General features: G+C 31.0%; 1 protein-coding gene across 1 annotated transcript in view; it reads left to right on the plus strand.

Annotated features, from left to right (window-relative positions):
• Positions 1–6,153, plus strand: part of LOC118198608 (PAX3- and PAX7-binding protein 1) — a 111,182-nt gene extending 105,029 nt beyond the window's left edge. Inside the window, exon 19 of the mRNA XM_035370333.2 lies at positions 6,000–6,153. Coding sequence (XP_035226224.1) covers positions 6,000–6,102 — 103 coding nt within the window. The 3' untranslated portion in view covers positions 6,103–6,153. The remainder of the gene's footprint in view (positions 1–5,999) is intronic.
• Positions 6,154–15,868: the final 9,715 nt, after the last annotated feature.

Genomic DNA, 15,868 nt, shown 5'->3' on the forward strand with positions numbered 1-15,868 from the left:
TTTGTATTAGTAAAAGAACATTACTGGAGTTAGTAAGTTCTTTGAAATGTAATATTTGTGTGTCTTCATGTGTGTTTTAATGTGCTGTGTTTATCATTTAAGCTGTCTTTTGAGAAACAGTATACACCATGTAATTTTTTCTTTTCGGGCTTTAAAATTAGTAGGAAGAGGGGATATGTGATATACAATAAAGAATATCAATATGTTGTTGTTTTCATTTCAGTATATGAGCCATATAAAATTATTCTGGAAGAAGTATATAGCCAAGGTATATGCACTTTTTATTGATAACTTATCTTGACTTATATATATTAAATGATTACAAAGTCTTACATTTAACGTTTATATGTAAATAAAATGTAAATGTAAGATGTATAAAATGTATGTGTATATGTAAATATGGTATAAAAATTATAATGAAATTTCATATTTTTTAGTTAGAATAACATTTTTGGCTGTGTCTCTGTTTATATTTTTTTGCTTTGTCCATGTCTCCATGCAAGGGAATATGTAATAACAATAACAATTATAAAAAGAGAATATAGCCACTTAATAGTCTATTACCATATTTTATAAATGCTTATTTACTAATTGTTTGCAATATATCCGATTTTCTAACCTGCAATTAATATCAACAAAACACTGTAATATTTAAAAATGTCTTTGTGAATTAAAAATCGTCATCTTATTAAAAATTATTTTGTTTTAAAATTTATATGGTATATTTAAACTGTAAATGTAAGATATTGTAATCATTTAATAGATATAAGTCAAGATAAGTTATCAATAAAAAGTGCATATATCTTGGCTATATACTTCTTCCAGAATAATTTTATATGGCTCATATAATGAAATTAAAACAACAACATATTGATATTCTTTAACGTATACATTGATTTAGTTTGCAACATCATTTCTGATACTTCTAATCAGTTCAATATCTACACCAATGGTTCCTGATTTTTATAGCTTGCTGCATACTTCATTCAACTCACTTTATATTTGTGGAATGTCATTTCATTCCTCTTCTTATTTCTCACAATAGTAAAAATATTTTCCTTTTCTCAAGAACGCAGTTGATAATAACATATGTTATTATTAGTCATGCAGTTTTGTGGAATCCATATGCCTTGAGAACCTATCATGTACATTAACCCTAGAATGCTACCCTTTGAAAAACTTATGGAAATGGTAACCATTTGTCTCCGAGACGAAGTGTGCGTAAGCATGTTTAAAACCTACTTTAAAAGCTAATTAAAAGTATACTACTCGCAGATGATTTCATGATTTTGGAACTTCAGGTTAGCAAGAAAGTATCATTTATTTATTATCAAAGCAGTCTTTACACATACTAGCTTGCTGTTCTCTGTCCATTACTCTGCAAGATCTTTGACAAAAGTCTGCACAAATCATATGGACAAAATGCAGAAATTTTTCTTGTTGATCAAGGCAAATTTGGTACATTGTAATGTTTCTTCATTCATGGAGCAAGAACACCTGCACTTAGTTTTATTGTGAACTTTTTCCTTGATAATGCCTTTTCGGATTTTATATTATGCATGTTTATATTATATATATCATGTGCATCCACTAAACTGATATTTATCATGCTTATTTTCTCCATGAAAGCACTTTGACATCTTAAAGGCAACACAGATATAAACAACACAGATTCATCTGCGAGACAAATATTGTTCTAAATATGTGAAAATATTTCAGTAAGAAGGAATGTCTTTATCTGTAGCAGCCAAGGTCATATAAAGGTACTGAGTCGCCCGTCCTGATTTCTGTCTGTTGTAGGGAGCAGGGCAAGGTTATTTGTTATGGGCTTCATCTAGAAGACGAATGGGTAGCATTATAGGGTTAATATATCTATTTTCCCCTAATGTTTTAGTGCCATCTTTCGGCTAGAATTCACTGTTTTTATATGATTCTGAACTTGTTTGCAAATGCATTTCAATTGACTTTTAAATACAAAGAAATAAAATCACAATCAACTTCTAAATATGTTTTTACAAGATCTGACCCTTTGATACTGCTTATTATGAAGACAGAGCAGCACATGTAGTGGCCTTATAGAAAGAAGAAACAATGTATGAAAACACTGATAGTTTATTAAAGATCTTTGCACTACTAGAATTTGGAGCGGTCGCGGACACTTAGCCGACGGGACACTTAACCGACAAGACATTTAGCCGACATGGACACTTAGCCGACAGGACATTTAGCCAACATGGACATTTAGCCGACAGGATGTTTAACCGACACAGACACTTAGCCAAAAAGGACACTTAACCGACAGATCATTTAACCAACAAGGACACTTAGCCGACAGGACATTTAGCCAACACAGACATTTAGCCGACACAGACAGTTAGCTGACAAGGGCGCTTAGCCGAAAGGACGTTTAGCTGACACGGACAGTTAGTCGACACGGAGAGTTAGCCGTCAGGACATTTAGCTAAGGGACACTTAACTGTCAAGGCATTTAGTCAACACTAAGCCGACAGTGAAGTTTAGCGGACACTTACCCAATAATTATTCAAACTTACTATGGATTACAAATTTCTTGACTTCTCCATAAGTTCAATATTTAAGTTATTTTTTTTACTATCAGTAAAATTCAGTTTTCGATTCTTAAAGATCTTATATGTGCTGTTAATTTAGCATTGTTTGACATGTATCGTGCTGTTTGGTGTATATTAGCCAAATTGAAAAAGCGCTGAAATTTCTCGTCAGGGAATATGAATTAAATTTCGAAAGGAAAAAAGAATTTTTTTAGCTAAGTACGACGGTCACTTAATTACATTTAATTTGGGATCTTCAAACATTATCCATAATCCTTCTTCATTTAATCAACTGGGTTCTTTTGAACACTTTCACATGATTAATAATTTCCCTTGTTTACTTGTTCCTTGATAATAATTTTCAAATATCGCTCTTTCAAATTTCTAATATCTTTATGTTTCATTAATATTTTAACTCATCACATCATGTTACATTCTTTCTCTTACAAAATCATTTAGCTCCTCCCACTAATGAAATTTCCTTTCCCTGTCCTATGAAGCGACGCAGTCGCAGATGTAGGTATCCAAGCATTGCCTTACCCTGTATATAGCAAGTGAAATCACTGAGCATAACTTTTTCTGTGCTAGCATTAAGTTCAAGAGATTTGAATGCGAAACATTCAGATACCATTTTAGCAAAATAGGAGGTGATAAGCAATTATAGTTATTTGGCAGATACTGTTTAGGCATAACTTGGTTGTAGGAATATCGTGCGAGAGTCCACAGTGAGGTGGGATCATTCATTTCGTGTTACGAAGCGCAGTTACTCGAGAGGCATCGTAGGCTAGACTTAACTGGCTGCTGTCCTCAGCGTAGTAGGAGTAGACCATTCTGAAATATCTGAATAATGCAATAAAAATTATTGTTATTCTTAAATTATATTTTATATAGAAACATATGATGGTGAAGGTTAATTTAGCAAATATATTTTATTTTGTTATCAGAAACAAATAAAAAAGTGAATTTGTAAGACAAGCAAAGGTTAAAAAATATATGTCACTATAATTTGCAGTTCATTTCACCATTCTTGAGATAAAAATATTGTGACTTTTTTTATCACGCCTCTCGCTTAAAATACTTACTTAGGTTAATGTTTATTGCCCTAAACTACTGCGTAATGTTTAATTTAGAAGTAAAATATTCTTTAAGGTTTTGTTTTAATCATAACTGAAGCTGCAGAAGGAGGGGCCACAAAGTAGGACGGAGCAAAGCGACACATCATGAAAAGTCACCGGAATGTAGTGCCATCTAACGATGCTAGATTTAACTATATCTGTCATGTAAATAGATAATATTATTTGATATGTTTTGAAAGTCGCGATCTGTAATTTGCAATATAATATGTTATATTAATATTTTTCTTATAAAATATAACTTTTCTCAATATCTGTTAAAAATGTATAAATTTTCATTTCATTTTTCATTCATTTTATTTTTTTTTTCTCTTTCATTCCTTCTCTTTCTCGTTTTTGGTTTAGCAGCCACCTAACAGAAGTAAGTTTGGTTTATGTAATTACGGTAAAGCCAGAGGGCTATTTGCCTAAGGGGAGGGATGCCTTCGTGGAGGACTTTTCTAAGGAAAACTGCCTCGTATACATGTTACACATGGGAAAAACCACGAAAACAGCCTGTCTGTTCGCGGGATTCAAATTCGAACCGAACTGCCAGTGTTCAGTGTCTTTACTGCTTGGCAGCTGAAATACAGCGACCGTTTTACTTAATATATAACCAGTCTCTTCCAATGAAAATTGCCTTTTTAGGCTAGAACTTTGTTAATACGTTCAGGGAAATGGACACCAAAAATTTTCCCATTACCATGTCCTTCTGCAGCTTCAGTTATGAATAAAACAAAACCTTAAAGAATACTTTACTTCTAAATTAAACATTATGCACTAATTTAGGGCTATAAACATTAACCTAAGTAAGTATTTTAAGCGAGAAGCTTGGTTAATAAAATGTTACAGAATTTTTATCTCAAGGATGGTGGCATGAACTGCAAATTATAGAGGTCACAAATAATGTTTACCTTTACTGGTCTTAAAAATTCACTTTTTAAAATTTTTTTAATAACAAAATAAAATATATTTGCTAAACTAACCCTCACTGCCATATGTTTCTATAAAAAAGAATAATTAAAGAATAACAATATTTTTATTGAATTATTCAGATTTTTCATGATAGGGAAAGGAAATTTCATTAGTGGCATTAGCCAAACGATTTTTTAAGGGAAGGAATGTAACAGGATTTGATGAGCAAAATAGTAATGAAATGTAAATATATTAGAAATTTGAAAGCATTTGAAGAGCGAGATTGGAAAATAATAATCATTAAGTAAACAAGAAAAAATATTAATGATGTAAAAGTTGATTAAATGAAGAAGCTTTACGGATAATTTTTGAAGATCCCATATTAAAATGTAATTGTGAATTACATTTTAATACGGGAATTTGAAGTGACCGCCGTACTTAGCTAAAAAAAATTCCTTTTTCCTTTCGAAATTTAATTCATATTCCCTGACGAGAAATTTCAGCGCTTTTTCAATGTGGCCAATATACACCAAACAGCACGATACATATCAAACAATGCTAAATTAACACAATAATTGAAAGCGAGTATGAGATCTTCAAGAATCGATAACTGAATTTTACTGATAAGTGAAAAAAATAACTTAAATATTGAACTTAATGGAGAAGTCGAGAAATTTTGTAATTGATTGTAAATTTAAATAATTATTGGGTACGCGTCAGCTAAACGCCACTGTCGGCTTAGTGTCCTGTTGACTAAACGTCTTGACAGTTAACTATCTCGTAGCTAAATGCCCAGACAGCGAATTCTGTGTGTTGGCTAAATGTCCTGTCGGCTAAGTGTTCTGTCGTCTTAACTGTCCGTGTCGGCTAAATGTCCTGTCGGCTAATTGTCCATGTCGGCTAAATGTCCTGTCGGCTAAGTGTCCTTGTCGGCTAAATGTCCCATTGGCTAACTGGTGTCGGTTAAGTGGTTGTCGGCTAAGTGTCACGGACCCAATTTGGAGTGTATGTAATGAGCAGTACATTGAAACTAGGTGAATGAATTGCTGAATCATTTAAAATTTTTGTTTATTTAAAGTAATGTGGATATTAAGTCATTGTGTAATATTTCTAATTCTGTATATATGATAAATAAATAAAAAATGAAAATTTCTTAAAATATTCCATTGTTTTTTAAATTATTCAAATAAAACATATAATTTGTAATATCTAGAAGAAGAAAAATTAATACTTCTGCATATTTCTAATTTTTCTATTTTTGGCTCGCATTTTTAAATTGACTATTCTACATTCTAACTTGGCAAAACAGCCAAGAGCTTCTGCTTATCCATACTGTAATATTTGAAAATATGTTGTTAAATTCATTAGTTTATGGTTGTATAAAAGTATACTTTTTCTTTTCCAGGATTGTAATAAAGGAAATTGTGCAACTATTAGTGACCATGGAATTTCTGGACGATGCAGTCGTAATAGCAAAAAAATATTCTGTCAGTGGTTTTAAAAATTAATAAATTGTATATAAATGCATTTGTGTTTATCAGTAAATATGCATATATTTATTTTCTGTTTAGAATTTTATTTTAAATTCGTTATTGAAATGTAAATACTCTTTAACACTGTTGAATTTTTTTAAAATAATCTTTTGAACACTTATTTGAACAACTTTATTTTTTGGACAAAAGTGTGCTATGTTAAGTGTGATGATTTTAACATGTAACATGATTTTTTTTTTACACAAAATATCATCATACTAAATATTTTAACTTTTTGAAAGAATATGATGAAATACTGTTTAAGTAAATTATCAAGCATTTATATATTTGGTATCTTTTCAAATATTGAAAGTTTAATGTAAAATAAAATCTCCTGTTTTAAACCTTGACTATTACATGAATTAATGTTCTAGCTTTTCATCACCTGAATTTCTTTAGCATATACTAATATAAAAGTTATGCATCACACTTTAATTTGATCAAATGTATTTTCATTGTGCTGAATGTAATATACCTTTTATTTTTTTAACACGGTGTCCAATAACATCAAGACTTATAACTAAGCAAAATACCTAAAAATTATTTCATTGCAAATTGCTTGGAAAATACATTTTGTTATTAAAAAGTACTATGATGAAATATAAAATATACTTCTTTACATACATAATGAATTTTGTAATTTTTTCTTGTTTCTCTAAATTTGTGTTTATTTATTACGGTGTTCTGACATTAAGCATTACATGGAAAGGGAGGGATGCCCTATCGAGGTCTGTTTAAGGTAAACTGGATGTTACACATGGGAAAAACCATGAAAATGCTCATGCAGCCAGCCCATTCATTGGCATTTGAAGCATGGATTGAACTATCAAGTGTTCAATAACTTTTATCGCACAGCCACTGTAGGAAAAATTTGTGTTTAAAATGCAGTTTTCTTAGTTTATTATTATTTGATTATGCAAAGCTTATTAAGAAGGAATGCCTTCATGGAGGACTTTTTAAGAGAGCTAGTCCTTATGTTATATAGAGGAAAATAAAATTAAGGAAAAAAAAAAGAAAAAAAAAACATCTTGCAGCTAGATCATTTAATTACTGGGACTAAAACCAAAGGTGAACTCTAATACTTTACACCTACTTAATACTAAGAAGACCCGTCGTTTATTATGAATAAGGATGTAAGAATTATGTGCCTAAAAATAAACCCTTCAAGAAGGACAGTAATCTGTTTGATGTGATTTTGATAGCAATTTCTAAATAGTACTTGTTGGAAACAAAAATAACCTGTTAATTAATCTGTCAATATATTTCATTGCCAAAAGACACCACACTGTTAATGGTGTATTTATTAACACTCAAGTACCAAACTTGTCAGTTATGTATGTATTTAACAATTGAATAATTTGGTTACAGCCGAAAACATCGCGGCAAAAACATCGCAGACGAAAATGTCGCGGAGAAAACAACGCAAGGCGAAAACGTCGTGCTACAAAACATCGTGGGAGAAAACATCGCAAAGATAAAACATCGTGGTACAAAACATCGTCGTCGAAAATAAAGCGGTTCAAAAACATCGCAGTTTAAAAACATCGTCGTTGAAAATATCGTGGTAAAAAATAAAGTATCTACAAATCATCGCATGACGATAACATCGCAGACATGCTTTTTTCAGGCATGCTTTAATAAGTGTAAATGGATATTCCCATAATGATTTGTGAGCGCAAGGTATAAAGAAGGATAAATTTTACTTTCACATATTTTATTAATTAATACATTTTTGCTGAGAAAATAAAAAGGAAACTTAAGCATAAAAAATTAATGCAACTTATAGCACTTAATAGAATTTTAAACAGACATAGTTAACTAACAAAGGCCATTAATAAAACATTTTTATAAAGTTTTTACTGGTAATATTTCATGAAAAGTATAATCTATAAGTTACATTTAATTTTCTATGCTTAAGTTTCCTTCTTACGTTTTCAGCAAAAATTTATTAGTTAATAAAATATGTGAAAGTAAAATTTATCCTTCTTTACACCTTGCGCTCACAAATCATTATGGGAATATCCATTTACAATTATTAAAACCTGAAAAAAGCATGTCTGCGATGTTATCGTCATGCGATGATTTGTAGATACTTTATTTTTTACCACGATATTTTCGACGACGATGTTTTTGAACCGCTTTATTTTTGACGACGATGTTTTCTCTTTGCGATGTTTCTCCCACGATGTTTTGTAGCACGACATTTTCACCTTGCGTTGTTTTCTGCGCGACGTTTTCGTCCACGATGTTTTTGCCGCGATGTTATCGGTGGACACCAATAATTTAGTATGTATCTGAAATTTTTTCTTGTTATTAAAGCAAAAAATGCATACATGAATTTAAATATTGATTGTATATATTAATTGAACTATATGTAGACAATTAAAATCTGATAAACAAATTTTATTAAAATATTTCAGAGGAAGTATTTAAAAAAAATGTTTTGACTGTAAATGAATTTCTTTTCTTTAGTAAAAGGAGATTAATGCTAATAAACACCTTTTACATTACCAATATATTTTATTTAAAATTTGCTTTGACTTAAGTAGGAAATATATGAACTTTTAAATAATGTCTTTTCATATTATTGTAATTTCATATATATTATAATGTTGTAAAGAGTTCTTTAAAATCACATGAAATACATTTGTTCCTTAATTTTTACATGTATGAAAAATGTTTTCTTGTATTTATAGTTTTAAAGAAATTTTATGGATGTTTTTAAGAGCAGCATTCAGAATGTCAGACCTGGATGCTGAAATTTTGGATTTTAAACCTATTCACCAGAATTTTCAAAATTCAGAGAGTAATATTTTGACAAAATTCTGATATGATGGAAATAGATTAATTGTGTCAGCAAAGAAACCAAACATCAATAATAGATGCATACACATTCATTGAAAAAGCCACTGGAGTTCAGTCAGTCAGAAAAAGTGTTGATACTAATACAGTAACACACTGTTGATGGTATTGTATTAGTATCAGTTATAAGTCCAAAATCCGGACCTCAAAGCCACCACCACCTTTTTTTTTTTTTTTTTTTTTTTTCCTTTATGCATGCACATTTGATTTTTCCCCTGCACATAATAAAACATGTGGAGAGTCTCAATTCTTAATTTTACTTCGGCAGTAAATAAAATGCCTCGTAACTGAAGAAACAATCCTTTTAGCATAAATTTGTACGATTAATAATTTGGCTCCGTTGCTGTGTATCTGCTTGGCATACATACATCTCAAACCAAAACATTCTACATAGATACATCATTGATTTTACACATACTAATATTGTATATCCCTAATACCAACCTGGCGAATCATTTATTATATTTTGCTTTCATCATCGCATGTTTATCAACACATGACAACTTGAGAAATGACTCATGTAGTGATTCTAATCAATATTTTATGTTAGTCATTGAATAATAAAGAGTATGGTAACCTTTAATGTTGACATTACAGATTTAAGTTAAATGCGCTAAGAAATGTTGACGAGGAAAAATTTAACAAAAATTTCTTTCTGTATGCTAAAAATAGATTTTGTTAGAAACAGATACTCATACATCAAAAGATTACATTTAGTGGTATTTGAATTAAGAATAACTGATTTGTTATTCACATAAACCCAGAACCAGCACCAGGGTTTATGACCATACTGGGCGGCAGAATTTAGGGAAGACAAAGGGAGCCATTTGGTAGTAGAATTCAGGTCCCACAGAGAATGCATCAGGCTCTATCACTGGCCCTCAATAAGTAGGAATTTATTTATTCAGAACTCAGATAAGCATGTGCAAGAAATAGACATAAGTATAATAATCGACTAATACAATTCAGGCTTAATTGTCTCAGTGCACAATAGAAGCAAGATAAAATTTAGTGGAACAACTTGTTAGTCGTGAATCTCACGATACATAACCAAATATATATCATGAATGATAGCTAAATTTTATGATGATAGCCACAAATTTTAAAGGTTTTCGGATATCACAAAACAAAGGTGAAATTTACCAATTAACGGATTTTGTAAAGAAATTTGGAAAAGCGGTAATAAATGAGGATGATATAAAAGAAGTTTTTCATTGTGATGACAATGCTCCTCAATCATTAGTCAATTAATGGATGATGAAATCTGTGGTATGATGATTCTAGATCCAGAAAATACCTCTACCAATAGTGAAGAAAGTGACAGAGAGGCTACTGAAAACAAAAAAATTTCAATTGACAAGAAGGAAGTTAAACAACTTGCACTGAAGGAAATGTTTAATAAAATAAACAAATAAATATTAATTTTTCTTTTAAATTTTGATACCCTTTAGATCATAAATGCTTCATTATTTCATAAATCATGATTTCATATTTTTAATTTTATAATTTCTACTTGCCCTCTTACTTGTTTTAAACTGATGATCTAATATCTGGAAAAATTCCAAATCCCGAATTGTGGAAGTCCCGACGAGTCTGGATCTCAAACTTTGTATTGTAGTGGATTGAAAAGCTTAATAAAAGCTTGTAGTGGATTGAAAAGCTTAATCTTGCATTCTTTTCAGATCACGTTTAGAAAACAGAATTATGAAAACATTAAAGATGTACTTTGGTGCACTGAAAATACATAATCATTCAAAGCAACTGCATATATCAGAAATGTGTTTGCTACTATCTGGTAATGAACCTTATATGCAGCAGAATCGTATACGCTTTTCTGCAACTATTTTATTGAAACTTGTTTTAAACATTCTCTAAAGCCAAATGATGAGAAACATTCCCAAAATTCATCACAAATTCTGCAACTGATACCAAGTTTTATTACACTGAATAGAGTTAAATTCATTACAATTTAATATATTTCTCAAATCCTGCATGCGTCCATCTTTGTAGGAACAGCAGACACTTATGAGTTACTGAGAGGATATATTCGAACTATTTCTTTGAATTATGGCAAAGCATGCAAGGATTATCTGCCTAAGGTGCCTTTATAGAAGACTTTCTACTGGAACACTAGATGATATTCATATGATTGGGTCCAAAAGATAAATACAAATGAAGCAAAATATCAAAATTTCATTGAGTCATGTAAGCGCTGTTTCTTACCATGACTTTTTGCCATCTTTCTGGCAGCTAGAAAATGCCATTTTTTTTTTTTTTTTTTTTTTTTTAAAGGTCATTAGGTTTATTTATAAAGAAGTTATCAAAGTGCTGTTTGACAGCCTCCAAAGAAGTGGACTCAGGAATTTTGAAGTGACCTGAAGAATTAAAAATTGGGAGGGGCAAGGTCTGGTATATATGTAGGGTGACATAAAATATCCCAGCTGTACTCAATAAGTCTATCTGACATTCATTCAAAATGCGGAGCTCAGCATTGTCATGATGAAAGACAACACCTCAACAACTGGTCAGTTGAGACTGGCTTTTAAAATTGCCTTTTGTAAACAGTATTTGTCTGATTTGGAGGCAACAGTTCATAATATCCAGTTCTTTTGTAATCCAACCATAATCAGAGCATTTTTAAAGGAATGCAACCCTCTTCTCAGTAATACCAAAGGAGGTTCATGTGGCTTATCCCATGAATTATCTTGTAACATTACTGGATTGTATCCCCACATCTCCAGTGATGAGCCTTTTCAAGTAAGGAGCTTTTTTTTTTTTTTTTTTTTTTTTTTTTGCCTAACAAAGAATCGCCAAAATTCGAGCTAGCATGTTCTGCTAGTATGAGCAATACATTGTGTCATCCAGAAAGTCTTTTTACTTCATTGTACAATGCAAAGTAAAAAAGGGAAGTAATGTAATTGCGAAAAATTTCTGGTATCATATTTCAACGAAAATATCAATTTTTACTGCTATCAAATGCAATTAAACAATGTTTTTGCATAACATCTGTATGCAAGGACAGATAAAGGACTTTTTTTTTCCCCCCAAATTACAAAACTGATTTAAAATAAATTTTGAAGAGATTTTTTTCATGCCGTATGTATGTATCTCGCGTAACTCAAGAATGAGTAATATTAGAACGTTGAAATTTTGTATACAGGACTACTATAACATGTAGATGTGCACCACATATTTTGGTTGCAATCGGCCACAAAGTATAAATATACGTATATATATATCCACTCTGTTTTTCGCCTCAGTGTCTTTATTCTTATATGTTTGTTAATTGTGTATTTTTTGCTTTAAAAATGATTGAATTATGTTCTTAATCTTCAGTTAAGGTTTTTATGCCTTTAGTTAACCTTCATGTTATAGTTGTAGAATTATCAACAATTTAAAAGCGCAGCTAAGCTTAATTTGTTTACATTTGAAACTCAGCAGAATAGTGGATTTGTTGCCAAGCTAGAGAAACTAAACTTTGCAACAATAAAGTAATGCCTTCTTTTATTATTGCGAATTAAATTATGCTTAATTCATTTTGCAATTTTCATTTAAGTTATTAAATTATCCTATATATGGACTCAGCATAGCATCCACAACAAATTAAGGCAGTTTCTACACCTTCAATGTTTTTTTGCCAAGTGAGACTAAAAGTAAACTCAGTTTTGTGCACCGAAAAATCTGCCTTTTTGCCCGCTGGTCAATTTTTTTTTTTTTTTTTTTTAAAGTAGAAATTGTAATTTTAATTGAAAAAATTGTTTTAACTGTACTTGATGTTCTATCACTGTACTATCTTTCAATTTTAAATTTTTATGTATTTTTGCTTTGCTGCAATATGAGAACAAAATTAATTAGTAGCGCATGCGCATTAGGTAAGCGGTGCTGAATCGTGTGTGGAAAACAGTTTCTTTTTATTTGTTTAATTTCTTTTATACATTGTTTTAGATTTATTAGAGTATTTCAATAGAACATGTAGGAATTATTCAGAGGATATAATTTTTGTGCACTCTTGAGTTATAAAATGAACGAGATGTAACTGCGTTAAGTGAATCTAGTGCCAAAGTGTCGCTATGGTAAATAAATATAGTGAACTTTAAAGAGTGCATATATTCTATTGTGGTTTATGCGCTATTGACCAAGTAAATTTAATTCAAAATTCGTTAACTGTTAATTCAATAATTTTAAATGAAATGCAGGAAAATTGTATATAATTTAATATTCCTTACAAGGAAGTCATGTGGTGTACACATTAGATTTTTTTAAAAGATAAATACAAATGAAGCAAAACATCAGAAAGTTTCACTAAATCAGGTAAGCACTGTTTTTTAATATGACTTTTTACCATCTGTCCAAATCAAACCATCTTCAGTAAAGTACTTTTCAGAATATTTAGTCTATCTGATAGTTCCTGAACTGTATAATGTGGATTTTCAGATAGCTTCTTTTAATAGATCCTTGTTTTCTGAAGATAGTACTCCAGAGCGACTTCATCTTCAAGGCTGAAATCCCCCCCCCCTTAAAACCTTCCTGTGTCATCAGCACCTTTAAAACCTACCTGTGTGATCAGAAACAACACTATATCCACATATAGCAGAAGTTTTACATGCAATTCAACTAGATATTTTCCTTTTTTGAAAAAATAAGGAGAGTAAAATAGGTTTGGTTCAGTTTATAGAGATTATGGCAAAGCACACTAGGGCTATCTGCCTAAGGGAAGGGATGCCTTTGTGGAAGACTTTCTAAGGGAAACTGGCTCGTATACACGTTACATATGGGGAAAACCACGAAAATGCTCACGCAGCCAGCCCATTCGCGGGATTCGAACATCAGACCGAATTACCAGTGTTCAGCGACTTTGCAGCTGGTGAGCCCAGGGTATAATAGGATGAAAGTTAAATTTGAATTCTTTATTTTTAACATTGCACCGAAACAAAAATTATGCTAGAACTATGCAAAGTGAGCATAAAAGATTATATTTACGCATCTGCTTATATCAGTGTCACTCTTTATCAACAGTAACAAAATAATTAAATGAAAACATGCTTCAGTTCGAAAAACTGAAGAACGTCTTGGATGACTCAATACATGAAAAAATATAAAACCAGCTATGTAGCCAGCATATTTTCTGAAATTTAAACTTGGGTAAAGCTACCAGTATTCAGCAATCATATCCACTCGACCAGCTACATGCCTGTACATAGTGGACAATGGGCTTATTTTTTCAAACATATTTTACAATCTTACCGTATGCCCATATTTGCTAGCACAGCAGATACTTTTGCATCACTGGGAGAATTTACTTGGATATTCAAGAAAACTGTCTTATTAAATTTTTAACAAGTATCACAAACATTTTTATATATTCAAACTTTGCTAGTACCCCAAACCCTATTCATAAATGGGAAGATACATAAACGTCTACATCAATGGAAGATACTTGGACATACTGAAAAATTGGCCGATGTCACAAATGGATGAAAATAGGGATGGTTACCTCTTTCCGCAAAACAATTATATGGTTCACTACCAGTAAGACCATTATTGACAGTATTTCAGTCAAAATTCATCATTAAAAAGGACAAAAAAAAAAAAAAAAAAAACTGAAAGGTTTCAGATTTTAAATTACGTCCAAAGGGGCTTTTTTTTAATTTTTTGTGTGTTACTTTTATTTATTAAATATCATGTTCTACGTACCCAAACCATAAAATTTAATTTAACAGCAATGTCACAAAATAATTTGAAAACGAGCATATCTTTAGAATTTCCGATATAGAGTCTCGCATGCTGGAGATAAATTTTTCCCCCCCCCTACAGTAATGCCTTTGCTTGCTTTGAAATCGTTAAGCTCGTTAATAAAAAATTTGTTAAAGTGTTACAAAAAGTGAGATCAATAATAAAACAAATACCAAATTCGGGCTTCCACATGCCCGTATTGTATTGTATGGACGATTACGTTATTAAAATTTTGATGGCTCTAAGTACCATTTTTTTATCACAATGCAAGAAACATACATACATTCATGCAGATTCTTCATTATTTAAATTTTTTAAATATAATACAGGGTGATAATATTTGGTGGCAACAACACTTATCATGAATCGACGCAAAATGTCGAAACAAAATTAATAGTCCTTCTGGGCAAATTGGCCTTTAGAATGGTAGCCACCTCACTTTTTTATTTAATCCTATATGACTTTTTTCTTGTGGGAGCTTGTCAAGGATACTTATCTCAAACACACCTTCAAAGCTGTGTAACTGTATTTGATCCAAAAGATTGGACTGTGTATCTATCGTACCAGCAAAAGCAGACAAAAATATTTGTGAAATCTGTGAAACAAACTAGGTGAGTTTGTCTCTATTTTTGATATAATCAAATTTGATACTTTTAATGCAATTTACTTATGATATTTTAATGTTTCATGGAAATATAAAGAACCGAGATTTATGGAAGGAAATCAATGCAATATAGAAAATTCACAATGAAATTATAAAGTTCCAAGTCAACAGATAAAATATATGTTTAAAATGAGATTGTAAACTTTGAAAAGGATTATAGCCCAGTCTTCATGGAAAGTAGTTTAATTCTTTTCCTATATTAAGAGCATTATCCTACACAAGAACTGGTCAAGAGCAGGATCTGTTCCATGTGCCAGTTTTATAATGGGGATGCAGAAACTCATTTCATGATAACAAGTGCTTTAATTTACAGGACAGTTACGTAACTAACTTTTTATAATTCTTATAGGCTTAATAAAAAGTAAGGGAGAGGAGGGAAACATTCCCCCCGGGGGTTAATTTCTAAATATCTTTATGCATATTAAAAGGCGAGAGAATTTTATTTAATGCTGACTTTTGGAAAAAATATAAAATTTGATATAA

The sequence above is a fragment of the Stegodyphus dumicola genome, chromosome 4, assembly GCF_044657685.1.
Source record: "Stegodyphus dumicola isolate Sdum_Otavi_A_Nest chromosome 4, ASM4465768v1".
Lineage (NCBI taxonomy): Eukaryota > Metazoa > Arthropoda > Arachnida > Araneae > Eresidae > Stegodyphus > Stegodyphus dumicola.